Source organism: Canis lupus, chromosome 15, assembly GCF_003254725.2.
Source record: "Canis lupus dingo isolate Sandy chromosome 15, ASM325472v2, whole genome shotgun sequence".
Classification (NCBI taxonomy): domain Eukaryota; kingdom Metazoa; phylum Chordata; class Mammalia; order Carnivora; family Canidae; genus Canis; species Canis lupus.
The window spans coordinates 47,701,916-47,729,649 of NC_064257.1; the positions used below are offsets into that span (position 1 = coordinate 47,701,916).

Genomic DNA, 27,734 nt, shown 5'->3' on the forward strand with positions numbered 1-27,734 from the left:
TGTGTGTGTGTGTGTGTGTGTGTGTGTGTGTGTGTGTGTGTGTGTTGGGGGGCGGGGGTACCATGGAATGAATCCAGGCTGAGTAAGGTGGAAGGTGGAAGACCCAAAGGGTTATGAATACTGTAAATATAGTCAAGTTAATGGACTGAATGCCCCCCTGTGCTGCAGATTTATTAATGGGGGAGAAGAGCCAGAAAGATGTCAGAGGCAGTCAGAGAGAAGGGGGCTTGAAAAACAGATGTTGGAGGCTTACAGTTACTGGGAATGACAAAATCCAGTTATGACCAAGGAAATCACTATAGGAATACAACCATTAGAAACGAGAATTAGGGCAGCCCAGGTGGCTCAGCGGTTTGGTGCCACCTTCAGCCCAGGGCCTGATCCTGGAGACCCTGGATCGAGTCCCACGTCAGGCTCCCTGCATGGAGCCTGCTTCTCCCTCTGCCTGTATCTCTGCCTCTATCTCTGTGTGTGTGTGTGTGTTTCTCATGAATTAATAAATAAATAAAATATTAAAGAAAAAAAAAGAAACGAGAATTAAAGGAAATGAAAGCCTGAGTTGCACTTGAAACTGCCATCAGCAAGCACCTCCAGAAAACTGAAGGAACACAGACAACTGGACATATACAGAACAAAAGTCCTCAAGTTACTATAAATACTTCAGTCCTACAAATGTTACAGTTAGGGAGTTAGTTATCATCTGCAGAATAGCAAACTTGGAATACGGTAGTTGGTGACAGGCCTCTTTGCCTTTCACTTCAATGAAAAAGATCACGGAGAACATGGTATTAGGAGTGTTTCTAACAATGATTGGTTCTGGGCAGCGACAGAAAACAAAAGTATGGCACAAGCAAGAGATTTACAGTAGTTACATGAGCAACCATCTTGTCCTTGAAAAGCAATACTACTCTTTACAATAATCAGAATTTTTTTTCAAGGGCAGATGAACAGATTAAGACTGACCTACTAGAAATTAGCCAACTGATATGAGCCATTAATACAAGACAGGAGTTTTGATTCTATTTCTGTCTATAGCCACTCAGGGGTGAGGTTCACCTGCATGGCACATGCACAGGGCCGGCCCTTGGGTGGAGTTCCCAGCACTCCAGTCGTAGCTCCATCCTTCTCTCTCAACAAAGTCTTTTTATAGCTCCAGTGAGTTAGAGTGATGTTACAGGGATTATTTTTAATCCATTCAAATTTCTTTCTTACTTTAAAAATTGAGGTACATTAACTTTCTTAGAATCAAATTATTTGGAACTTGCTTTACAACTTTATTTGTTTGTTTGTTTGTTTTAAGATTCTATTTATTTATTCATGAGAGACACGCAGAGAGAGGCAGAGACACAGGCCGAGGGAGAGGCAGGCTTCCTGCAGGGAACCTGATGGGGGATTTGATCCCAGGACCCTGGGATCACGCCCTGAATGAAAGGCAGATGCTCAACTACTGAGCCACCCAGATGTCCCTACAACTTATTTAAATGTATAAATATGGTAGGAGACTTAGTAAAGAGCCATTATTTTCAGTAATTGTTTAATGTTAGATGAAAATCTCAATCCTAGAAAATATGCACCATAAATTGTAGGTATATAGTCAATTTTGTCTTCTCCAATTAGCATTTTGAATTAAACTCCACAATGAATAAAGAGAATGAGAAGGTTCTGGTATCTGCCTTTTTGGGCAATTAGTGGTAATGGGAGTTACGCATATGCTATGCAAATGTACTTACGTGTGTACTTGTTTTCACCTCAAAAGATGAGATGATAGTGCATACAAGGATGCAAATGAAAATCAAGTCCTCTATATCTAAACCACCAAGGATCATCAGCTGAAAGAATGCTGGTTGCTCATCATGCAAATATATATATGTATGTATATATGTGTGTAGATATATGTATGTATATATGTTCGTGTGTGTGTGTGTGTATGTGTATTCATGCATTGGTAGATAAAGAAGCAATGGAAAGAATATTTCTAAAGACTAGAAACCCAACATCTTTATGGTACAAACATGACATATTTACGTTAAAATGCCTGAGAAACTATGACCTAAAAGAAGCTTACTCTGTAAACATCTTGCATAACAGGCCAACATCTTGCATAACAGGCCAACATGGCCAACATGGCCAACATCTTGCATAACAGGCCAACATGGCCAACATGCATAAAAAAAAAAAAATGCATCTACAAAACAGTATTACCTGTGGATTTCAACATGGAAACAGTCACAGAATTTTAAATTTTGAAAATTGAAATACTAAAATGAAACTCATGAGTTTATCATGTCTCTAGAGGTAAACTTTAAAGAAACAAGCCTTTAGCATTAGCAACTGGCTTCTGTGATGCCAAATTGGCAGTTCCCAGAAAGAAAAAAAAAGTGTGGTTTTACAGATCTGAATCATTAACTTGCATTTCAGTACCATTTATAATTTATATAGACATGATAGAGACTTCACATGCTGGGAACACCATGGTGCCTTGTTGAGCAGAGCATAATATTTTTCTTAAGTTTTTATTTAAATTCCAGGTAACATACAGTGTAATATTAGTTTCAGGTGTACAATATAGTGATTCAATACTAATATTTTTAAAACTTTTATTCAGAAAGGCTAGAATATGTGCATTTCTGAAGGTGACTTAAAAAGTGGACAGGGTGAGGTCTGCAAAACTCACTTGACTGTTAAGGGCTGAAAATTACTTTAATTCCTTTGGAAGTTTCACTTCATTGGGGAATTAATGGAGCTCTTGATCAAGTGGAAAACCAGAAAAAAACAAAGTTCTTTAATGCTATGACTGTGATGTTGGTATAATTATACTATACATAAAATTTTTCATTTCATAAGAATTTCAGATGAACTATTTTATCTTCATGTTTATTTGTCAGAAATTTGCTAGAAAGTTGTTCTGAATAGGGAGTTCATATTCCTAATATTATAGTAATTTAATCATATAAAACAAAGACTTGCTAGTGAATCTTTACATCATAAGAGTATGGGGAGTGTAATCTTAATAAACAGTGATCTAACAAAAGCAGCCTAAAGCCTTGCCCTCTAATAGACTTATGAAAGTAATTATACCTTTATTGAAGTTACACTACTCTCAAACCCCTGCTGTTCCTGCTGTTCTTGAAGATAGTTATTTTCTACTTAACAAAAACAGACAGGCTTTAGAAAAATAGCTAGTGGTAAGTAATATTACAAAATTTAATCAGTTTCTTCTATGTAGCTTATACAACAATGGTACAAATATTTCAACCCAAACAATAAAAGACTCAAAGGCTTAAAAAAAAAAAAAATCCCAGGACGGCTAATTAGAGTAACTTACTAATTGGAGTAACAACTCACATGACTGCAGGAAGACAGGAAAGAGGGGAAAGGGGAAAGTCTTTCACTGGCCGTGATCATTCCCAGGGCATATCATTAGCATAGGCTTTCACAGGCTTTGCACAGCCATAGCTTGGTGAAAGAAGGCATTAACAGAGTTAAATGATGAAAGATGAGACAAAATGTCAAGAACCATCTTTAAAAAGTGTTAGGGGAGAAAGCAGACAAAATTGTAGGAGCAGCTGCTTGGATTAGGTAGCTGAAGCAAGGTGATGACAGACAGATCTTTCAGGGTTGCTCTTTGCCCCTAGGGTCCAATCTCTAGTTTATGGAGGGGTATTCAAGCTTTAGGGGAAAATGCTTAAATAGCTCCTACTGACACAAGATTGATTTATAACCAAAATCTAATTTGCATTATGGATTTGAAAACATCCATTTCCAATAGGTAGATGTCAGGTGAATAAAGGATTAAAAACAAGAATTTATAAGCAAAAGCAACCACTGTCAACTAGATCTCAATGAATGATCTGGCATCGTTTAGCTAGAAATTTTAGTAAAATCGTGCCCTATCCAGTTATCCACCAGTGGACATAGATTTCTCCTATTTGCTGTTACCAGCTGACCGAAAAATTCTCATTTGTTTTGCATACAATCTCTCTTTTATGTGTGAAACTTCTTTCTTTTATGATCTAGTTAACTCATCCTAGAATGATTCACTCATCTCCAACATTCTCTATAACTCTTTTCGATTTCCAAACTTAAAGCATAGTATTTGTATCAGCTTAGTGTTCCATACTACTGTATAAGTATTTACAACATTGCATTTATCTAGTTATGTATGTGCATGTCTCTTCAGTTATTATGTGGATTTTGAGACCTTTGAACTACAATTTATTTCACAGCTCATATAAAGCACTCAAAATGCATTTGTTGAATATTTTTGCAACAACAATTTTATCAAAAAAGATTCTGGATTGCCACAACCAAGGAAGGAATTCATTTAGTACACTCTACTGCATTTCTTTTCACTCTATGACTTATTGCTAAAATCATCAATCAGAGAAGGAAATGTGTTTTTACCTTCCACGTAGCTGAAAGCATCAGCAAATATCTACTAAAATACCAGGGAAAAAAGTGGAGTCTTGCTATATAAGGGCTATAGGCACCACTGAAAAAACCTTTACATCTTCATAATGCATGGAAAAGGTCTACACATTCATGAGAGCTTTTCAGTAGACCCATTAGAGCAGGTGGGACAAACATCAAATACTTCCAAAGTGATCCAGTGTTCTGTAATACAAAAACATGAAATCTTGCTACAGAACTTCATAGCAAATCAATTCAGGCACTCTTTTCACTAGTGAGTGGAGGTGATAATAGAAGAAATATTCTCATTACATAGTCATTAGGATAGGTGCCAAAGTCCTAACTGGACTGTTAGGACAAAGTCCTAACAATGACCAGACACCTAAATCAGCTTCATTGTGTCATTTCAGATAATCTGATTTTGTGCTATGAATTCTATTCATTTACTTGCATCCATATTTTTTTAGCCTTTTGTCCTTCTCTAGTGAACAAACAAAACCCACTAGGTCATAATCTCTACTGAGCTGAATCATGACAAGAGTATGAAGACCCCAACTAGTATCAATCAATATGTCTAACATGAGGATTATTACTTTCCCCCCATAGCCAAACACCAACCAGTCAGGAAGCTAAACTGATTTGAAGAGGTAGGAAAAACTCAACATCCGTTGGCATTGCTAGTATATGCCATACACTTGATAAGAAATAAATGGAGAGAAGCTGCAGCTCTGTTGGCCCAAATTCAGTCTGAATTAGGGTGACCATAAGTAAGCCAAAAATTTGATAGGCAGATCTGGAAATGAGAAAGCCAGATAATGGCGTAATAACCACTATACACATCTCAAACTAACTGGAAAACAATAGGAATGAATAGGAAAGACCCAAGAGTGCCAGTGGAAGATAAAATATGAAGCAGATATAAAATATGAGCACATCTGAACACTGTGCTCCTAACCACACACAGATCCATAGGCAGAGGGTGGAAACCTTAAGGACTCAAGGCGTTTGAGTAAACACTTTGTCCAATCATACACTAAGTTATACAGAATCAGAGAGAGCCTTTTGAAAAGTCACTCTAAAAAATCAAAACAGTAACTGAGCAGAGATGTGAACAGCCAAACACCTTGGGGGGGAGACAGATCAGATTCCAGATATTAAGTCCAGACAAGTTACTAAATAAATAAACTCTTGGAGTGCAGAGGCCAGAATCCATAGTTACAACAACATAACATCTAAAATGTCCAGTATTCAACAAAGATAACAACAGAAACATTCAAATAAATAGAAAGTGTGACCCATACTCAGGGAAAAATCAGTCAATAACAACTAACTCTGAGTGGACTTAGATTTATCAGACAAAGACCTCAAAAATGCTATTATAATTATGCTCAAATAATTGAAATAAATTACATTTAAAGAATTAAAGTAAAATATGATACTCAAATGGGCACTATCGAGATAAATAGAATATAAAAAGTAACTAAGTGGATTCTAGAATTAAAAAATATAACAATGACGAATTTACAAAATGGGGGTCGCAACAGATTTGAGAAGGCTGAAGGGAGAAAGTAAACTTGAAGATAGATCGGTAGATACTATCCACTTTTAAGAACAGAACAAAAATTGGAAAAAAGGTAAACACAGCCTCAGAGACCTCTGAAACACAGTAAGTGGTTTCACAGTAGTGTAATAAGAGTCTCAGAAGGAAAGAGAGGAAAATGTATGAAAAAATGGCTAAAAATTTGAAAATTTTGATGAAAAACATTAATCTATAGATCTAAGAAATTCAATGAACCCCAAGTATTTTAAACACAAAGTAATCCATGATCCACACCCATGTTTGTGGTATTTTGTTATGACAGCCCTAGCGAACAAATACACCAAGCAATGCCTATGACAAAAGATGATACTGCAGATCAGTAGACACTCCATGAGCTATTCACTATATAAATGCCCTTCATCCTTATTTAGCCACAACCTCAGAAAAAAAAGGTTGAAAAGCCAGATTGACTGAAATTTATTTTGATGGATGGAAGCCAGAAATAAAAATTAACTTGTTATAGAAAAACAGTGAGTTCATGGACTGAGATTTGTACCCGCAACATAAATAGATAGTGTGATCAAAATTTTATTTTATAAGAATTGTCAGATATTCTCCCCAAATGTTAGTGGTCTACTAGTATAGACCCATATAGTACCTGTCTACCTATCTTACTGACTCCTAGTCAATAGCTTCATGTCATTCTGGAACATAAAATTGCTAGTATTTTTCTGCCAGTATTTCATCTTTTGTTTTTAATGTGTATTTTCAACATGTTTTATAATAAGTATGTGCTAAACTTTTAGAAGCTATTTAAGCTTTTGTGTCATGCTACCTCCAATACTTCTGCATTTTTTACCACCAGAATTTGCCAGTGTCTCACATTTCTTACATCCTGGAAACTTTCACTATCTTTTTAAATCCTCTTTAATCCCTTTCCTACATAATTAAAATTTTATTGTTAGAGTGCCTATTCATTTGAAAAAAAATTAAGGGAAAACCATTATATACGTTTCCCATTTAATAACGTAAAGTCTTTTCTTTAGAAAACAGAAAAAAATGCAGTGCTGTCTGTTTATGATGTCTGTGCTCCGAGGAGCAGGAGGCCCAGGATTTAGTTACAGTTTGCAACGAACTAGTCAGGGAGCCTGAAATAATTCACATTATATTTTTTTAGGTCACAATTTCTTCAGATGTATACGATATGTTAGGTTAAATAATATATAAGTAACTTCTATGTTTCTGATTTTAAGACTTTTATCTAGGACTCCATAGTGAAAATCGACTTGTCTTCATTGTTGTTTTCTGATCATTTTAACCGCAGAAAATAAACTAAAAGTTCTATTTACACCCTGGAAAAATACTGGAAAACCTTCAAACTTTAAATTTCTAAAAAATTAGGCATATACAAGAATAGATGCTATAAAATCACAATGTATTTCTCTCCTTACTTTCAGATATGCCATTCTATAGTTATTAGTTTCATTTATTGAGATTTAAATGAATAGCAAATAATATCATGTTTGCATAGTCTTCAGCTTTTAAGATTAGCACATACACGTAGCCTAAAGTTGCTTCATTTTCCGAAAGGAAGAATTTCAGACAAAAATCGTGTCCTCAGTCACAAATTTTTTTGTTACCATAGTGATGAGAATAAAGAATGGGGGAAAAAAAAGCTAAAAATACCTGAACACATACAGACAGTTTTAGGAATTTGACCTACTTGGTGTCGTACACTAAAGAAGTTAATCAATTGAATTAACTACATATGCGTTAGGTGAAATACTCTACTGGATGAAAAAATGCGTAGGTTGCACATCTGGAGCTATTATCCACAATCAAAGAAGTCAGTATGAATGAAGATGACTGACAAACTAAAATGCATAAAATCAGATTCTTTTAAAAATGGCATATATACCAGAAGCAGCTAGAAAACCATTAATTTAGCTTCATTTCCCATAAATTTTCTGTTTTTCTTCCATTAGTTAGGATATTTCCATTTCAAATGACAGCTTCTTATGCACCAAAGGAATCTTTTTAACTGGATGGAGCAACATAATTGGACATATATTTAAAATTATGTTAGAGTGGCTCCTTTCTATAAAAGAAAGCCTCCCAACTCTAGGCATTATAATAAAAACAATATGTCTTTAAAATAAATTTTCTTTTGAAAATTCTAGTTTTAATAAATTTAATCAACTCAATCATTTGCAGAAAAAACCTACCTTATCACAAGGCATTAAGGCTACCTTGTGAAAGATCAATAAAAGGCAGTACTTGCTGTCAAGAATTTTTAATCATCTGTCTAATTATGTTTCCATACACAGACTTTTAAAGATTGTCCACATAGTAAAATGGAAACAACCTGACTTGAAGAGACCAGGAATAAAGTTCCAATTCTACTTAATGAGCTTAGAAAAATCTCCTTCTAAGTCTCAGTCCTCTGTCTGTAAAATGAGCATAAATGAGCATATCATCACCTCTAGCACACACAGGTCATTATGATAAAAGAGAGTGGAAACCAACAGCAAACATTCAGTAAATAAGCCCTATAAAATGAGTCAGTATACAAAATAGGCTCAACATTTAAACAATTTCAAAATAAAAATTATAAAAATAACTAAGTGTACTTGAGAATTATTTAAGAATAATAATAGCAAATTTTAATGAGCAGTTATATTGGGACACATTTTATATAAATCAGTTCATTTAAACTTCATAATTCCAGTTACTACTATATTCTTTTTATGGTTGAGAAAAATAAGGCATAGCATAGATGAATTGTTTGAAGACATACAGCTAGTGGTGGTGAAGCCAGGAATTAAACCCAGGAAAGCTAATTCTAGAGCCATGCTCTAAATCTAGGTCTTCTGATATACTCCAAAATAATAAATGGAGGGAAATATCTGTGAAACTATTAATTTGAAAAAAATATATTTTAAATTGCTAACTATAATCAGAATAAGTTTCTGAAATATCTAATTCATACTACTTTACTGAGTTTAATTTTTCATTATTATTATCATAAAGAAAAAATAAAGCAATTTAAATGTACGACAGTAAACAACTCATAGAACTTCCATATGACAGATAATCACTCAGCCATTAATAATGTGGTATAATGAGGCTTGGAAACTTCTAAGTACTGATAAGGAAAAAAAGCAGATTTTCAAACATGTAGAAAATAATCTCAATTTTCATAAAACTAATGTCATATGTACAGAAAAAAATACCAGAAAGATAGACATAAAAATGCTTATAATTGTTACTTCTTAGCAGTTTTATATATTTCTAGATTCCCAAATTTTCTATAATAAGCATTCAAGATTTTTGTCATCAGGAAAAAAATGACTTAAACAATCTAGTCATGATTCCTAAAGCCCAAAGTGATTTCAATGCTTCTTTCAATCTGTGAACAGTTACTGAGCGTCTAGAAAACTGTTCTAAGCACTAAGGATACAACAGTGGCAAAGCAAAGCCCATAGGTAATAAATTAGATAAATTGAAACTACAAACTAAGAGAACTTCAAACCTATAAGGAAGCTTCAACCTTGTCAATCTGACCTTAATCACATCTTTCTACTGGCACTTGAGCTCCTTTATGCATGTATGTGTGCATGTATGTACATATATATTTATTTATTTGAGAGAGAGAGAGCACACAAGTTGGGGGAGGCAGAGGGAGAGGGAGAAGTAGGCTTCTCGCTGAGCAGGAAAGAATAAGGGAAGAAGGAAAGAAAGAAAGGGAATGGCAAAGAAAGGGAAAAGAAGACAAGAAATGGGAAACCACTCGCCTCTATGGACCAAGTCCCAAACCTCGTCAATTTGCTGCTGGGTTGGGAAATGACCACAGTCATTGAAGAATTTAAGGAGCTCACTTCTTTCTAATCCTTGCCAATCTTCTCTCTTAGCAAACATTGTTTCATAAACTAAAAGAAAGAGATAAAAGAGAATATTTTTGTTATAAATAATATGTCAAGAACAAACTACCAGAAAGTTTCATCTAAATTCAAAGAAGCCTTAACTCCAGTTTTATTTTTATGTCTAGTGATTAGAGTAGCACTGGGTCAGCCTCCTGGGGAAGGTTTGAAGGACATGGGGCATGCTTCTCCCTCCCACATTCCACAGCAGTCAGATTTGGACCTGTTTCCCTAAAGAGACTACTGGCATCCTCTGGCCCGATTTATATGACAATTGCCCATGGACCATGCATACGTCAATGCTCAAACTACATCATAAGACACAGCTTTGATGTCAGGGTTCTGGGGGCCTGACTTCTACTGACCCATCTTGATACTCCTTTTTAATTAGTTCCCCTAATTTTTTCATCTCTTTTTTACTTCTGTCTACCTTATAGCTACTTATATCAGTGATTGGGCTGCTTATTCTACTTCTGAACTTGCTCCTAAATGGAATGACATCTACTTTTGCCCCCTGACTTCATGTATTCCTCCTTCCTAGTTTAATTAAGGTCACTGGATGTGAGTGACCACAGAAAGTGATCTTGCCACTCCTGGCTCAAGATTTCTACAGAAAGCCACTTAGTAGGGCCATCTTTTACCTACCTTCCACACTCGGTAATAACAGGGGCTAGATAATAACCAAGAAAATGGATGGATACATTTTATAAGTGAAGTTCCCCCATAAACATCTTATTTTTTTTTCCAAAAAGGTGATACTGAGTCCCCACTCTGAAGTATGATGGAAGGTGATTGTTAATCAGCATTTAAGGATGACAGTCTGCCTCGATAAAGGCTGAGCTCTGAAGTATGGGCTCCATACGACAAAGGACACTAGAGCAGTTTCTAACACTCTAGTTATCCTGGCACTCAACCACATGGGCTTCGACTTTCCATTTATTCACTTATTTGTTCAGTTGAGGTGGACAGTGATGAGACATCAACAAATTCAAGAAATATTCAGTGACTAAATATAAGCCACTATTCCAGATGCTGAAACACAGCAGTAAAATAAGTTTATATTTGGAATATCAATGGCTTTTGCTCTCTTTTCAAATAAACAAACTAGAGCACTTGCTGTTGGTACCCCATCCATATTGCCTCGCCCCTTACATTGCTGTGCAAGCTGACCAGACTTTCACTTGCCAGCATCTCATTTCATTGCCTCAGGGCTCCCTCTGGCTACAGGACTCCACTCTGCCCACCTGTGCAGCAAACCAGAAGTGCCAGGGAATTCAGGCCCCTAATGCCATGGCCCTCAATCACTGGTTCTCCCTCAACTGGGAGTTGGGGGAAAATGGGCCAGCACTCAAGGAAAGTTGCCTACACTCTTCCCTAGAGGGATCTAGCTCCAGTTGATGGTAACCCGCCTAATCAAGCATTCTTTTTTGACTTCCATCCATCCTTTCCCTGTCTTACTTCATTCCACTATCAGTATTTACTGGGATCTACTTGCAAATAAATAAGTTATACTTCATGTTTTGTCCCAGGGTCTGATTTTGGAGAAACCCAAACTAGCACACAAAGAATGTAACTTTTAACTCTTCTGTTTAAGTAAATGTATTTTTCCTTGAAAAAGTGTATGTTACTCTTATTAGTTTTTCATTTAATTAATTTTAGATGCTTCTCACTAGATCAAACTGATACACATATGAATATTATAGCCATGTAATTACATTAATAGATGATAATGCACTTAATCAGTATATTATGCTTGAAAAACAAATGTTCACCAACACACTAGCAGAATTAATTTTCTAGGCAGGTTCAATTACAGTCAATATAAAATTCTAATCATAAAAATTAAATGAATTTTTTTAGTTATTGAGTATTAAAAATGTATGTAGATAGATACCTGCCAAATATTACCTAATTAACAATCCACATATGAAAGGGATGGAGAATTTTCTGAGGAACATAAAGGCAAATAAGAACTAGCAAACTCTATGGACTCTTGAGTTACTTTAGCCCTTAGTACAAATGGATGCCTTACTTGGTAATTCTTTAAATCATTCATTTAGCTAATTCTCTTCTACTGTTTAGGTCCTATATTGGACAAAGCATTGTCTGTCCCAACTGGACTCCTTTATGTACTTACCTCATGCCAGCCTACTCTCCACAAAACAGCCAGAGGGATGTGTTCAAGTAGAAGTTGCATCATAGCTCTCAGGTCACAGTCCTCTGTGGGCTTCCCAACCAACAGTCTATGAAGCCTGACACAGCCTACGCTCCCACTCCCTGCTACATCTCCCATCTCATTTTGTTCTCCTATTGCCCCATACCAATAATAGTAATAGCTTCCTCCAACACTAATAGCCTCCAACTTTCTGCCTTTGTGCTTGCAGCTCCCTCTGCCTAGAACATTCCATAGATCCACTTGGCTCCCCTCAGACTTTCTTTAAGACTTCAACTCAAAGTGCTTTTCAGCCAGAAACCACCAAAGTCCAGCCTGGAAAAATAAACCACGTTTTTTTTTTTTTCAAACTGTAAGATTAAGGTACAGTAAGAGTAAAATCTGCAGTTACAAATCAAAGAGGAGAAATTGTGGCAAGAAAGTAAAACAAAAAAATAAGCGAGATTCTATAAGGTTAAAAAAAATGAATTTAGTGATAGACTTGAGGATGAAGACAAGATTAACTGTAAAATAGTGGGAGTATTTTGGAAAGGATATATGATTTGGTAGTCAGTACCTAAAAAATAAAATAAGTGGAAAAAGCGTCCAATGTAATAACTGTAAGGTCCTAGTAATTATTTTTATAAAAGTATAATATTGTATATTCATACTTGATTACAAAACTTAAAATTATTAACCATAATAAGGTATTAATATCTTTATTAACTATAATGATACTATATTGCATATTTAAAAGTTGCTAAGGCAGTAAATGTTAAAAGTTCCCATGAAAGAAAAAAATTTTTTGTAACTATGTACGGTGACCAATGTTAACTAGACTTAGCTGTGGTGATCATTTTGCAATGTACACAAATATTGGATCATGTTGTACACCTGAAACTAATATAATGTTATATATCAACCCTTAGTAAAATCCTCAATTTTTTTTTAAAAAACTATCTTTCTGAATTTTGTACTAATGGGTACAGAGATAATGTATAAAAGTCCTAAAATCTGAATGCACGTGGGTATAATCTCTCTCTCTGACTTCTTTTTTAAAGGGCTTTTAGGTAAAAGGAGTCCCAGCAGCTACCTAATGAGAGAAAGGTTTTCTCTTTCTTTGCCTCTGTCCCTCATGTGCTTTCTTTTTCTCCCTTCTTCCCATCTTTTCATCTCCAACACTGCTCCTTTTTGCTTTTTTCTGTGGAAATCAAGCTGTTGGACTGGGTTACTTGATCTCGCTTAATTCTATAACTTGTATAGAATATCTCTCTTTGACTTCTTTCCTTAACCTCTAGCCACAGAAAAGGAGTCATTCTAATGCAAAGAATTCTGGTCCTCTGTAAATATCTTTTGACACATAATTTTAGCATAGGTAATAAACTTAAAGAAAACTATTAGCAAATATTTCTGAGCCCTTTCATAAGCCAGGCATTTAATGAATGGTTATTCATTAATGAATGTTAACAGACACAGCCCTTGTCTTCATGGAACTTACAGTCCTCGGTGAAATACATGTCTTATGATTAGATGAAACATTACCAAAAATGTAGCACTTTTACATTATAAAGCAGTAAGATGCTGATTTTAATTAAATATAATTCACCTGCATCAGTTTATTGTTTTTTGTTTATTATTTTCAAAGAATTTTTAAAAATATTTTATTTATTTATTTGAGAGAAAAAGAGCATGCGGAGTGAGAGAGAGAGAACGTGAGCACAGGGAGGGGCAAAGGGAGAAGCTTCCCACTGAGCAGGGAGCTTGATCCCAGGACACTGGGATCATGACCTGAGCAGAAGGCAGGCACTTAACCAATGGAGCCTCTCAGGCGCCCCTACAGACAATTCTTTAAGAGAAGTTTTAAGTTCACAACAAAATAAAGAAGGTACAGAGATTTCTCATAAACCCATACATCCATATATGTATAGCCTCCTGTCATTATCAACATCACTCACGAAGTTATAGATTTGCTATCAAGGATGACACGTCATAATCACTAGGGCTCACACTCTACCCATAGTTCGCTGTTGGTGTTACACATTCTGTGGGTTTAGACAAATATATACTGACACATATCCATCACTGCACTATTGTATCGCACAGTATTGTACAGAATAGATGCACTGCCTTAAATATCTTCTATATTTTGCCAATTCAATCCTCCCTCCTCACCCCATCTGGCAAATATAAATCTCTTTATTTTCTCCATAGTTTTGCCTTTTCTAGAATGTCATATGGTTGGAAGCATACAGTACATAGACTTTTCAGTTTAGCTTCTTTGGTTTAGTAATATTTAAGATTAATAGCATTTAAGATTCCTCTATGTCTTTTCCTAGTTTGATAGTTCATTTCTTCTTACTGTAAATATACTCCTTTGTCCAGATGCACCACAATTTGTTGATCTATTCATCTACTGAAGGACATCTTGGCTGCTACTAAGCTCTGGCAATTGTGAAAAAGCAGATATAGACATCCATGTGCAGGTTTTGTGTGGATATAAATTTTTTGATGCCTCCATACCATGAGCATGAATGCTGGATCATATGGCAACAGCATGTTTAGTTTTATAAGAAACCACCAAGATGTTTTCCAGAATGGCTGTATCACAGGCATCCTCATTAATAATGAATGATTGTTCCTGTTGCTCCACATCCTTACCAGCATATGATACTGACAGTGTTCTGGATTTCGGCCTTTCTAATAGCGGTGTAGTGTATATCACTGTTTTAATTTGCATTTCCCCAATAACATACAATATGGAGCATCATTCCAAATAGTTATCATCTGTATATCTTCTTTGGTGAGATCTTTGGCCTATTTTTTAACCAAGTTGTTCGTTTTATTAATCCTGAGTTGTTTTTATATATGTTCAATAGCAGTCTTTATCAGATGTGTCTTTTGCAAATATTTTTCCCAGCATGTGCTTCTCATTCTCTTAACATTGTTTTTTGCAAAGTAGAAGTTTCCAATTGTGTATAGTCCAGATTTTCAATTATTTCTTTAATGGATCATGTCTTTAGCGTTGTATTTAAAAAGGCACCATATCCCAGATCATATATATTTTCTCCTATGCTAATTTCTAGAAGTTTTATAGTTTTATGCTTAGGTCTACAATCCATTTTGATATAATTTTTGTGAAGGATGTGAGGTCTGTGTTCAGATTTTTTTTTTACATATGGATAGCCAGTTGTTCCAGAATCATTTTTGAAGTCCATCTTTGCTCTATTATATTTCTTTTGCTCCTTTGTCAAAGATCACTTGGCTATATTTAAGGGGGCCTGTTTCTGGGCTCTGTATTCCGTTCCATTGATCTATTTGTCTATTCTTTCACCGATACCAAACTGTTTTGATAACTGTAGATTTATAATAAGTCTTGAAGCTGGGTAGTACCAATCCTCCAACTTTGTTCTTCTCCTTCAATATTCTGTTGGCTATTCCAGTCTTTTGTCTTTCCATATAAACTTTGGAATCAGTTTGTCAAAATCCATAAAATAATTTGCTGGGATTCTGGATGAGATTGCATTGAATCTATAAATCAAATTAAGAACTGACTTCCTAATGATATTGAGACTTCCTAACCATCAACATGAAATATCTATCCTAATTTATTCATTTCTTTGATTGTATCAGAGTTTTGTAGTTTTCCTTATAGAGACCTTGTACATATTTTGCTACATGTATACCTAAGTACTTCATTCTAGACGTGTTAATGTAAATGTTATTGTTTAATTTCAAGTCCACTTGTTCATTGTTAGAATTTACAAAAACAGGGCAGCCCGGGTGGCTCAGCGGTTTAGCGCCGCCTTCAGCCCAGGGTGTGATCCTGGAGACCTGGGATCGAGTCCCACGTCGGGCTCCCTGCATGTAGCCTGCATCTCCCTCTGCCTGTCTCTCTCTCTCTCTGTGTCTCTCATGAATAAATAAATAAAATCTAAAAAAAAAAAGAATTTACAAAAACAATTAACTTTGGGATATTAATCTTGTATCCTGTATTGTTACTATAATCACTTATTAGTTATAGGAGGTTTTTTAGTCAATTCTTTCAGATTTTCCACACAGTACAATCATGTAAACAAAGATAACTTTATTTCTTCTTTTCCAATATGTATTCTTTTTATGTCCTTTTATTGCCTTATTGCATTATCAAGGACTTCTAGTATGGTATGAAAAGGAGTGGTGAGAGAAGACATTCTTGCTTTGTACCTGATCTTACTGAGAAAGGTGGAAGAGATGGAAAGTTACTTATCATCAAGTATAATATTTGCTGTAGGGTACCCTCAGTTTTCTGAGATCTTATGTTATAAATAGATATTGGATTTTGTCAAATGCTCTTTCTGTATCTATTGATATGACCATGTGATGTTTCATTTTCAGCCCATTGATATGATGGATTACATTAATTGATCTTCAAATATTGAACCAGCCTTGCATACCTTGGAGAAATCCCATTTGGCTGTGGTATATAATACTTTTTACTTTTTTGGATTTGATTTACTATAATTTTATTGAGGATTTTTATATCTATATTCAGAGAGATATTGGTCTGTAATATTCTTATAAGGTCTTTGACTAGTTGCTAGCCTCATAGAATGACTTAGGAAGTATTCCTTCTCCTTCTAACTACTGAAAAAGATTATAGAGAATTGGGGCACCTGGGTGGTTTAGTCAGTTAAGCATCTGGCTCTTGAATTTGGCTCAGGTCATGATCTCAGGGTCATTATATCAAGCTCCCAGTCAGGCTCCACAGTAGACATAGAGCCTGCTTAAGATGCTCTCTCTTGCTCTCCCTCTGCCCCTCCCCTCCTGTTCACATGCTTTCCCAGTAAATTAATTAATTTAAAAAATTAAAAAGATTATAGAGAATTAGTATAATTTCTTCCTTAAATGTTTGGTAGAATTCACCAGTGAATCCATCTGGGCCTAGTGCTTTTTGTTTTGGGAGGTTATTAATTATCAACTCAATTTCTTTAATAGATATAGGCCTATTCAGATTGTCTCTTCTTGTTTCAGTTTCAGCAGATTGTGTCCGTCAAGGAATTGATCCACTTCATCTAAGATATTAAATTTGTAAGCATAGAGTTGTTCATAGTATTCCTCATTTTCCTTTTAATGTCCAAAGGATCTTTTTTTTTAATTTTTATTTATTTATGATAGTCACAGAGAGAGAGAGAGAAAGAGAGAGAGAGGCAGAGACATAGGCAGAGGGAGAAGCAGGCTCCATGCACCGGGAGCCTGACGTGGGATTCAATCCCAGGTCTCCAGGATCGTGCCCTGGGCCAAAGGCAGGCGCTAAACCACTGCGCCACCCAGGGATCCCTGTCCAAAGGATCTATAGAAACATTTCCTCTTTCTGATTTCTGATATTAATAATGTGTGTTCTTGTTATTTTCTTCTTCATCAGTCTAGCTAGAGGTTTATAAATTTCATTGATCTTTTCAAAAGAGAAGCTATTACATCAGTTAATTTTTCTCTATTGATTTCAATTTCATTGATTTATCCTATTTCTTTTTTAAATTTTTTTTTTATTTAATAAAGAGAGTATGAGAGTGAGAGAGAAAGCACAAACAGGAGGAGGGATTTAAAGAGAAGCAGACTCCATGCTAAGCAGGGAGCCCAACGCGGGACTTGATCCCAGGATGCTAAAATCATGACCTGAACCAAAGGCAGATGCTTAACCAACTGAGCCAGGCAGGCACTGTATCTTATTTATTATTTCTTTTCTTCTGTTTACTTTGGGCTTAATTCATTCTACTTTTTTCCGGTTTCTTCAGGTGGAAAATTAGATTACTGATTTTAGATCTTTCTTTTTTACTACATGAATTCAATAATATAAGTTTCCTTGTAAGCACTGCTTTTGCTGCATCCCACAAATCTTGCTAAGTTGTTTTTTTCATTTTCATTTAATTCAAAATATTTTTAAGTTTCTCTTTAAATTTGTTTTTTGATGTATTATATAAAAGCAGGTTGTTTAATCTCCACATATCTTGGAATTTTCTAATTATCTTTCTATTACTAATTTCCTATTACATTTCACTGTGTTCTAAGAGCACACATTGTAGGTTTCTATTATTTAAACTTGTTAAGGTGTATTTATGGCCCAGAATATGATCTATCATGGTGAATATTCCATATGAGCTTGAGAAAAATATGTCTTCTACTGTTGATGGATGAAGAAGTCTAGAGATGTCAATTACGTCCAGTAGAATGATGGCATTGTTAGGTGAACTATGCCATTTCCTATCTTCTGCATGCTTTACCTGTCTATTTCTGAGAGTGGGGTATTGAATTCTCTAACTGTGAAAGTAGATTCTTCTATCTCTCCTCACAGTTCTATCTTTTGTCTCACATAGTTTGACACTCAATGTTAGGCACATACACAATTAGAATTGTATTGTCTTCTTGAAGAATTGACCCTTTTATCATTATGTAATGCCCTTCTTTACCCCTATAGCTGTCTTTATTTTCATGTCTTCTCTGTCTAAACTAAATACATCTACTCTTGCTTTCTTTTGATTAGCATCAGCATGGTATATTTTCTCCATTTATTTTTAATCTATAGATATCTTTATATTTAAAGTGGCTTTCTAATAGGCAATATACATAGGTCGTGTTTTTTAATCTACTCTAACAATTTCTGTCTTTTAATTGGTGCTTTTAGATCATTAACTTTCAAAGAGGTTATTGATACATTTGGAACAATATCCACTATATCTATTACTGTTTTCTATTTGTTGACTTTGTTCTTTGTTCTTATTTTTACCTTCCTTTTTCTTTGCCTTTTGTAGTTTTAATTGGGCATGCAAATGATTCCATTTTTTCTCCTTTCATACCATATCTGTTATACTTCTTTTCTGTTTTTGATTTTACTTGTTTTAGTGGTTTCCTTATAGTTTGCAATACACATTCAGAGTTAATCCATGTCCATTGTCAAATAACACTCTGCCACTTCATGGGTAGTGTAAATACTTTATACTAACAAAATAATACTAATACTTATTCCCCCATCCCCATATCTTGCTGTCATTCACTTCACTTATATATAAGCATACATAACCACACATATAATAGCATATATAAGCATATAAGCTATATTCATAAGCTGATGGATGACTAAGTACATTGTTAGTATTATTTGAAAAAACTGTCATTTGTTAGATCACTTTGGAATAAGAAAAATAAAAATTTTCATTTTACCTTCTTATTTCTTCTTCATTATTATTCTTTATGTAGATCTGAGTTTCTGACCTATATTATTTTCCTTCTCTTCTAAAGAACTTATAATATTTTTGCAAGGCAGACCTACTTGCAACAAACACCCTCAATATTTGTTTGTATGAGAAAGTCCTTCATTTTAAGGATAATTTTGCAGGCTACAGAATTCTAAGTTGTTGGGGTTTTTTTCTCTCATCACTTTAAATATTTCATTCCCTTCTTGCTTAAATAGTTTCAAATAGATTGAATGTAATTCTTATCTTTCTTCTTCTATAGGTAAAATGCTCTTTCCATCTGTTTTCTTTCAGGATTTTTTTTAATCTTTGATTTTCTGTAGTTGGAAGATGATATGCCCACACCAAAAATAAGTGTAGTTTTTGGAATGTATTCACTTAGTGTTGCCTAATCTGATTCCTAAATCTGTGGTTTGGTGTCCAAGAATAATTTGGAGAAATTCTCAGTCTTTATTTTTTTAAATATTTGTTCTGTCCTTTTCTTTCTTCTCCTTCTGGTATTCCCATTTTCCATATATTACTCCTTTTGTAGTTGTCCCATAGCCCCTGCATATTTTGCTCAGGGTTTTTTTGTTTGTTTATTTGTTTTCAATCTTTGTTAACTCTGCTTTTCAGTTTTTAAAGACTCTACTGATACATCCTCTAGCTCAGGGAGTCTTTCCTCAGCCATGTCCAATCTCTTAATAAGCCCATCAAAGCATCCCTCATTCCTATTACAGTGTTATTTCTAGCATTTCTTTTTGGATCTTTCTTAGTATTTCCATCTCTCTGCTTACATCACCCATCTTTTCTGCATGATGTCTACTTTACCCATTAGGCCTGTAGTATATTAATCATAGCTGTTTTAAATCTCTGGTTTGATAACTCCAACATATCTGGTTCCAATTTTTGCTTTGTCTATTCAGATTGTGCTTTTTGTCTTTTTGTATACTTTGTAATATTTTCTTCATAGCCAGACATGATATATCAGGTAAAAGGAACTGCTATAAACAGGCCTTTAGTAATGTGGTGGTAAAGTGTGGGAGGAAGTATTCTATAGACCTATGACTAGGTCTCACTCTCTTAGTGACCCTATGTCTCTGGACTGTGAACTATACAAGTACTTTTCAGTTTTTTTCCTCCCCCTTTATAAATGAGACAGGATGACAGAATGGACTGAAGTTGGGTGTTTCTCTTTATCAAGTCAGGTATGTCCTCAAATAACCTACCAGGTTAGGCTCTGATTAACTAATTTCCCCTGAAGGTAGGCCTTCTTGAGAAGAGTGTCCTCTGGCAAATTTTGAAATGGTTTCCTTTATCTGATATTTACTATGGGAATCTGGTCAAACTCCTGGAGGTCAATATCAAAATACTGTTATGGCCTTCTTATGACTGTGTCCTCCTGGAGCTTTTAACTCTCAAAATTGTTCACACCGAGCTTCTTGCTATTTGTTAATGATGGTTCATTTTAGCTATCTGGCATTGGTTTTTACACCAATTTTTTTTCTTTCTTAAATTTTATTTTAATTCCAGTATAATTAACATATAGTGTTACATCTGTTTCAGATATAGAATTGTACAGTATAGTGATTCAACAATTCTATACATTACTCAGTGCTCATCATGATAAGTGTACTCTTGATCCTCTTCACCTATTTCACCCATCCCCCACACCCCTCCCTGCTCTGGTAACTATCAGTTTGTTTTCTAAAGAGTCTGGGTTTTGGTTTTTCACTTTTTTCTTTATTTCTTTGTTTTATTAAATTCCACATATGAGTGAAATCATAGTATTTGTCTTTCTTTGACTAATTACTTTATTTGACATTCATTCTAGATCCACCCATGTTGTTGAAAATGGCAAGATTTCATTCTTTTTTTAATGGCTGGGTAATATTCCATAGTATATATATACCACGTCTTCTTTACCCAGTAATTTATCAGTGGTCACTTGCTTTGCTTCTATAATTTGGCTATTGCAAATAATGCTACAATAAATATATGCATGCATTTAACTTTTCAGATTTGTGTTTTGTATTATTTGGGTAATTACTGGATTGTAGGGTAGCTTTATTTTTAATTTTTTGAAGAATGTCCATGCTGTTTTCCACCCTGGCTGCACCAGTTTGCATTCCCACCAACAGTGCATAAGAGTTCCTTTTCCTCCACATCCTTGCCAACACTTGTTTCTTCCTACATCAATTTCTGCTCATGCGTCTCTGCTCTAATAAGCTGCAACTCTGTATTTGCACATTTGTCCTTTTAATTTGGGGGGAAGAAGTTTGCCCTGATCTTCCCTTCTCTTATAGATCTATTAAAGAAGTTAATTTTTTACTCTATTCAGCTTTTTAATTTGTTGTTAAGATGGAGTGAATATTTCTAAGCTCCCTATATGTGGAACCAGAAACCAGAAGCCTTCTTTATTATATTTTTAATCAAGTAGTGGCTGTAATGTCCATTCTAATCCTAAGCAATGTAAATTAATTAAATATAATAGGAACCAGGCTCTCTGAAAGCTAAGATATAAATTGAGGAACTTGTTCTGTGGACAGAATTTCAACTCTAACATGCAACACATAATAGATATCTATTTAGTCTGCTTGGTGTCCATTAGCTATTCTTCTGTTAGCAATATGCAGTTTTCCTTTGAGGAACTAAAGGAAACTTAAGGGAACTGTAAGCAGTGGATAGAGCTTCTGTGCAACTCTCAAGAAAAGTTCTCTGCCCTCCCATTACAAAGTGTTGGACTCATGATTCAAATTAAATCAATCAGATGCTCTCTCTCTTTTAAATTTCCTTTTTGCTTTGATTAACCAAATGGGTTTTCTGTTGCTTATAAACAAAGGATCCTAATAAATTAAATCAAATATACAACATATCACTTCATTCATTCATTCATGTATTTATTTATAACATATCACTTTAAAATGCAAATAGCAAAAAAAAAAAAAAAATGCAAATAGCCACCAGGTGTTGGATGGTAGTATTAAACCATATTGTACACCTGAAACTGATATAAAACTGTATGTTAACTGGAATTTAAATAAAAACTTTAAAACGCTTTAAAAAATAAAATGCAAATAGCTGTCAGCCATATAAAATATGATTTAACTTTGGCTTTTATGGGTAATTATATGTAAATTATATATAAAATTTCAATGATCAAATCAGTTCCAAATTTAAAACCAAATGAGAAATGACTGTATCACTTACATTTTTTTCTGTCCATCCATTCTTCTAGCTCTGCAAAGTTAATAATTTGTCTTGTCCTCCAAAGGCCAAGACGATATTTAACACGATGGATCAGTCTATGATACATGTTTATAACTGCTCTCAAATTTGGTCCATGAGACAAAGCCTATAAAACAGTAATATAGACAGTAAAGCCCCATTTTTACATATTTCTTCTATATATATATATTTAATATGGTTTTGCCCTTCCCATTTCATCAATTTCACCCAGTTTATTAAATTATAGATGTATTTGCTGATGTTTATTGTCTAGGTTGGCTAAACACATGCACTGTAGAATGAGATAATCTCCTCGAAGTTCAGAGAGCTTCATTATGAGCTGCTTTGTCATCAAATACTCATAATTCCCATAGCATACAGTGTTCAATGATGGATACTTTCATGGTTTCCAGATTTCAATAATGTGTAACCCACTTGGCCAGAAATAAAAAGGTTTTATTAAGATATTATTCTGTATGATGATTCTTGCCTAAGCTATTCACTAGGGGTGCCCAAATCCTTGTTTATTTTCTTTATTTTGAAAATTGTATATTAGTGAATTTTACTTATTTTTTTACTGGATGTCTTCAGGTTTTTCATGTTGATTTGTAAAACTCTGTTAAATAAACTAATCCTTTTCAGCATATGTGCAAATTTTATCAGTTTACCTTTTAACTGTGACTATATTTTTCTATATATACATTTTCTATTTTATACTACAATAGCTTTAAAAATTAAAGTATAAAAATTAATTTATTTCAGGTTTTTTTTCTTAACCAAATAAAGTTCCATTTTATCAATGCAATTATTTTTACATTTTATATTTACTGGCTCATTAACTTATCTACTTATCTCTATTAATTCCTTTTTAAAGCAATATTTTCCTGTTCTTGACTTTCTGAATTAAAGACTTAATTCACCTATTTTCATTATTTTTTAAGACTGCAATTTTTTAAGACTGTATTTAAGTTCATAAATTCCCCTCTGAATCATCCTTCCTTTGATGTGTTTTGTATACCATTTTACAAGGAAAAAAACTGAAGCAAAAAATCTTTAAATAACTTTCCCAGTTATTGGGTGGTTAGTTGCAATAGCTAATAAGTTAGCAAGTTGCAGAATTGATTTTGAAACTGAAACAAGGACACTCCAGGGTCAACATTTTTAATTATATACTACATCCCTCTTAATTTATTTGAATTTACTGTTTTTTCATGCATTCTGTGAGGTTTTGGTTTCTTTCCTACTACATTTCTTTCAATATTTAAAAAAATTTCTCAATGTTTATTTTTAATCTGCCTTTTATTCAATAGGCTTTCGTAGCTTGTAGAAAAAATAATGAATTGGTTATACTAGTAACACTGGTAGAGCATTCCCTATTATATGAATTTTAGTAGGAGGCAGAACAAACCTCCCACAATTTGATATTAATGACCCAAGCTTCCTTTGTTGAAGTTTTGTTCATTATCTACATTAGTACCAGATTTTTAAATCAAAACTAGTAATGCTTTGGAGCAAAACAGAGGTAAATCTATTTGTGTGGTAGAGTAACTGTGGCAGTAATATCAATTTTTCAAGGACAGGAGTACCCAGGATTCAGTATCTGCATTAGACTCCTGTAAAGGCTGTGGTTGCAGTCCTGAGAGCTGCCTAACCCTCATCATCCCTTCACGTTTTTTTTTTTTTTTAAGATTTTATTTATTTATTTATTCATGAGAGACACACAGAGAGAGAGAGAGGCAGAAACGCAGGCAGACGAAGAAGCAGGCTCCACGCAGGGAGCTGGATGTGGGACTCGATCTCGGGTCTCTAGGATAACGCCCTGGGCTGAAGGCGGTGCCAAACCGCTGAGCCACCCGGGCTGCCCCCTTTCACGTTTTTGAACTTAGTTCTCCAAACCTCTGCCCAATATTCTACTCAATATCTTTCTGCTTAAATCTTTTGGTAGATTTCTTTTGCTTATAATTAAGAATCAAGCAATGTTTTCATTGTGCCTTTAGAATGTGAGCCAAAAGGATCCTGGTTGGAGAGTAGTTCCTAAATGGATGATGACATTTGCTAAGAGAGCAGGAGCACTGGGCAGCCATCAAATCCAACTGAAGTGTCTTCCCTCCAAACCTAATAAATCCATTTTTTGGGGATACAACCTGTCTTGTAGGGGATCAGATCTGAGGCATTCAAAAAGTTACCTAGGTTTTCATGTTTAAGAAGTTGAGTCAGATAAATTTATAAGGGTCCATCTGCATGGTTCCTCCTACAGTGTGACTCGCTGCCAGTCTTCTGCATGAAAATATGCCTCCACTACAGTGCTATGTACATCTCAGTATGTAAACCTTTCACCATATTTCTAAACATTTCTCAAGATAAAATTTTTTAGAAAAATGTAAAAATTGATATTTACAAAAGCAATATTGGAATATAAAAGACTCACTGCAAATTAGTAATTATAATTTTCCAATCCTTGTTGACTTAAAGGGTAAATATATCATAGTTACCATATATCAATGTTTAAAATTCTTTCCAGTATGCACTTTCAGCTTCTCTTTTGTCTGATATTATCATGTCTTGTTTTTAAAAAGTAATGAGGGATGCCTGGGTGGCTAAGCTACTGAGCGTCTGTCTGCCTTAGGCCCAGGGCATGCTCCTGGAGTTCAGGGATCGAGTCCCACATCCGGCTCCCTGCATGGAGCCTGCTTCTCCCTCTGCCTATGTCTCTGCCTCTCTCTCTCTGAGTCTGTCATGAATAAATACATAAAAATAAAATAAAACATAATAAATAAATAAATAAGTAACACATGGATTGCTTGTTTGGAGAATTCCACTACATTATGACACTTACTGGGGCTTAATTTCTTTGATTACTAATTCAAGTGCTCTCCTTTCATATTTATTTGCCATTTATGCTTCTCATACAGTAAAGTACTATTTTGTGTCTTCTACTTATTTCTTCCATTATCATTAGAGTGTGTTTCTTATCAGTTTATAAAAGGTCTTTACATATTGAGTTTTTTTTAACACTCAAGCTGTATCAAATGTTTCCACAATCTAACTTTTTAACTTTTAAAAATATTTAGACATATAAGCAGATAACTTGCCTACAACTTGCCTACATGTATTAACTACAGTCTAACCTTATCTAAACACTTACATATGACATCCAAAAGGGCCTTTATACAAAAATCTTGTTAAAGCAGGAAAAGGGAAAAGGTTTTTAAAACTAAAACTAGACTTTTAAACCTACTTTAGACTTTTAAACCTAAAAAAACCCAATGAAACAAAAATGTAATATTCTGAATTGCTATCTTACACACACATACGTAAACACACAAGTGTACAAGCCACAAATAATGTTAAATGTGATTTATATATATAATATATAAAATATATATTATAAAATATATATAAAATATATATGTAATAAAAAAATATATATATATATATAAATGTGACAAATATAAATTCACCTCCTCACCCACTAAAGAATTAGTAAAGCCCTTAGCCACACATAAGGTAGCACACATTTAGGTAGCTAAAGCAAATGTCTCTTTCCTGGGTTTGGTTCTTCTCTCACCAGGCCTCTTTTCTGTATCACCTGCCACTCACTTTGATATTGGTCAGAATGATTATTATATACCTGAAGCACATGCTTAATCCTTCTACTGCAAATTGCTTAGTATAAAGACTGTTAGTACATTCTTGGTACATTCAACTGTATCACTGAATCTTGTCTTCCTTCCATGTGCCTCTGCAAATTTAAGTAGCAGCTTCTGATTACTACACAACTTTTAACCTTTATATCAATATATCTGTGGCCCTCTGCATCATCTCCCTGATGTGAGCACACCCCAACTGGCTCTACAGTATCAGAAGGGAGTTTTAACCTAATTTTGGCAGGACACTCCAATGCTATGATCTGATCTGAGAAAAGACTCCACCATTTTGCAATGAGCATTGAATACTATTGTTACTAGAATAGTCTAATGTTTTAAAATGTCTGGAACCAGACAGACTTAGATGTGATGTTCAAATTTCAAGTATGCCACTGGCTGGATGTGCATCTTTAGACAAATGTCGTTAACTCTCTGTGCCTTACTTTCATAGCTAGTAAAGATAGCTAAACAACTTAGAGGAATGGTATCACTTCAATTCTTGATCACCAACTTCACCTGGGTTCTCAAGTGGTCTGAAAATTTACCTGTGTTTTTATATATATTTCTCTTTTTGCCATTTTCTGTAGGAATTCAATCTCCTCAAATATTCAAACTCACCTTCTAAATGCTCGCTCTTAGCAAATGACATTGTCCCATATTTTAACCAATGGGAAAACATTAGATTATTGTTATCTCAACTTCCTATCACCAAATCTAAACACTTAGCAACATCCTTTGGTCTTACAACAGAGAAATACATCTCTCTTCTCTAAGGCTAATCCTGTCAAGTGTCTTATAAACACACGCCTTCCAATATTTTTAGCCTATATGGATTATCTTTATCTCTCTTATACCATCAAACTTCCTTTCTTATTGGCTTTTATAATAAGCATTTAAATGTACTTAATTAAATATTTTCCATCATAAACTATCCTACCCTAAAACTTCATATTTATCTTCTCTAGATGTTTTCACTTCCTTGCTTTCCACACATCACTCCACTGAAACTTGCCAAGGTCATCCATGAATTAACTGTTGTAAAGATAGAAAATTCTGTCTAGACCTTCATTCCTAGCAGCATTGGAGACTAGTGACTCCACCTTCTTTCTTAAACTGCCTCTGAATTTCCTTGATCTAGCATATTCCAGTTTTCTTCTTTACCTCTCTGGCTATTACTTCACTATAACTGGATTCTTCATCTCCTGCTTTCCCCTTGAACATTGGCTTTTCCCTTTACATGCTTTTCTCCTTAATCTATATACTCTCCCTGGACAGCACATTGAATCTCATGGTTTCAGTTATTATCACTAATGATGACCTCAAATCTATGGATGGGGGCAGAGTACAGGAAGCCATCATTGGTCAGGGAGCTAATTCATAATATTTAGGAAAAAAAACTCAAACTTCACATCCTCTGACCCAAATATGCTATTATACATCCTCCATCATGTTGAAAATAATTTATTTTAACTTACATAATTTATCTAATTAATTAATTAGGAACCTAATATGTAGCAGGAATATTCTAGACTTTGTGAACAGATTACTGAACAGAAAAGGCAAAATTCTTGTCTCAAGGAGTTGCACTGTAATGGAAGGAACAACAATCCAATAAACAAATATATATGTGTT

At 34.5% G+C, this 27,734-nt stretch overlaps 1 protein-coding gene across 7 annotated transcripts in view; it reads right to left on the reverse strand.

The window, feature by feature from the left end:
* Positions 1 to 27,734, reverse strand: part of IQCM (IQ motif containing M) — a 429,271-nt gene that overhangs the window by 180,501 nt on the left and 221,036 nt on the right. For all 7 annotated transcript variants that reach the window (XM_025439271.3, XM_025439272.3, XM_025439269.3 and 4 more), the window contains 2 exons: positions 22,438 to 22,582; positions 9,745 to 9,879 (listed from right to left, as the gene is read on the reverse strand). In XM_025439271.3, coding sequence (XP_025295056.3) covers positions 9,745 to 9,879; positions 22,438 to 22,582 — 280 coding nt within the window. The remainder of the gene's footprint in view (positions 1 to 9,744; positions 9,880 to 22,437; positions 22,583 to 27,734) is intronic.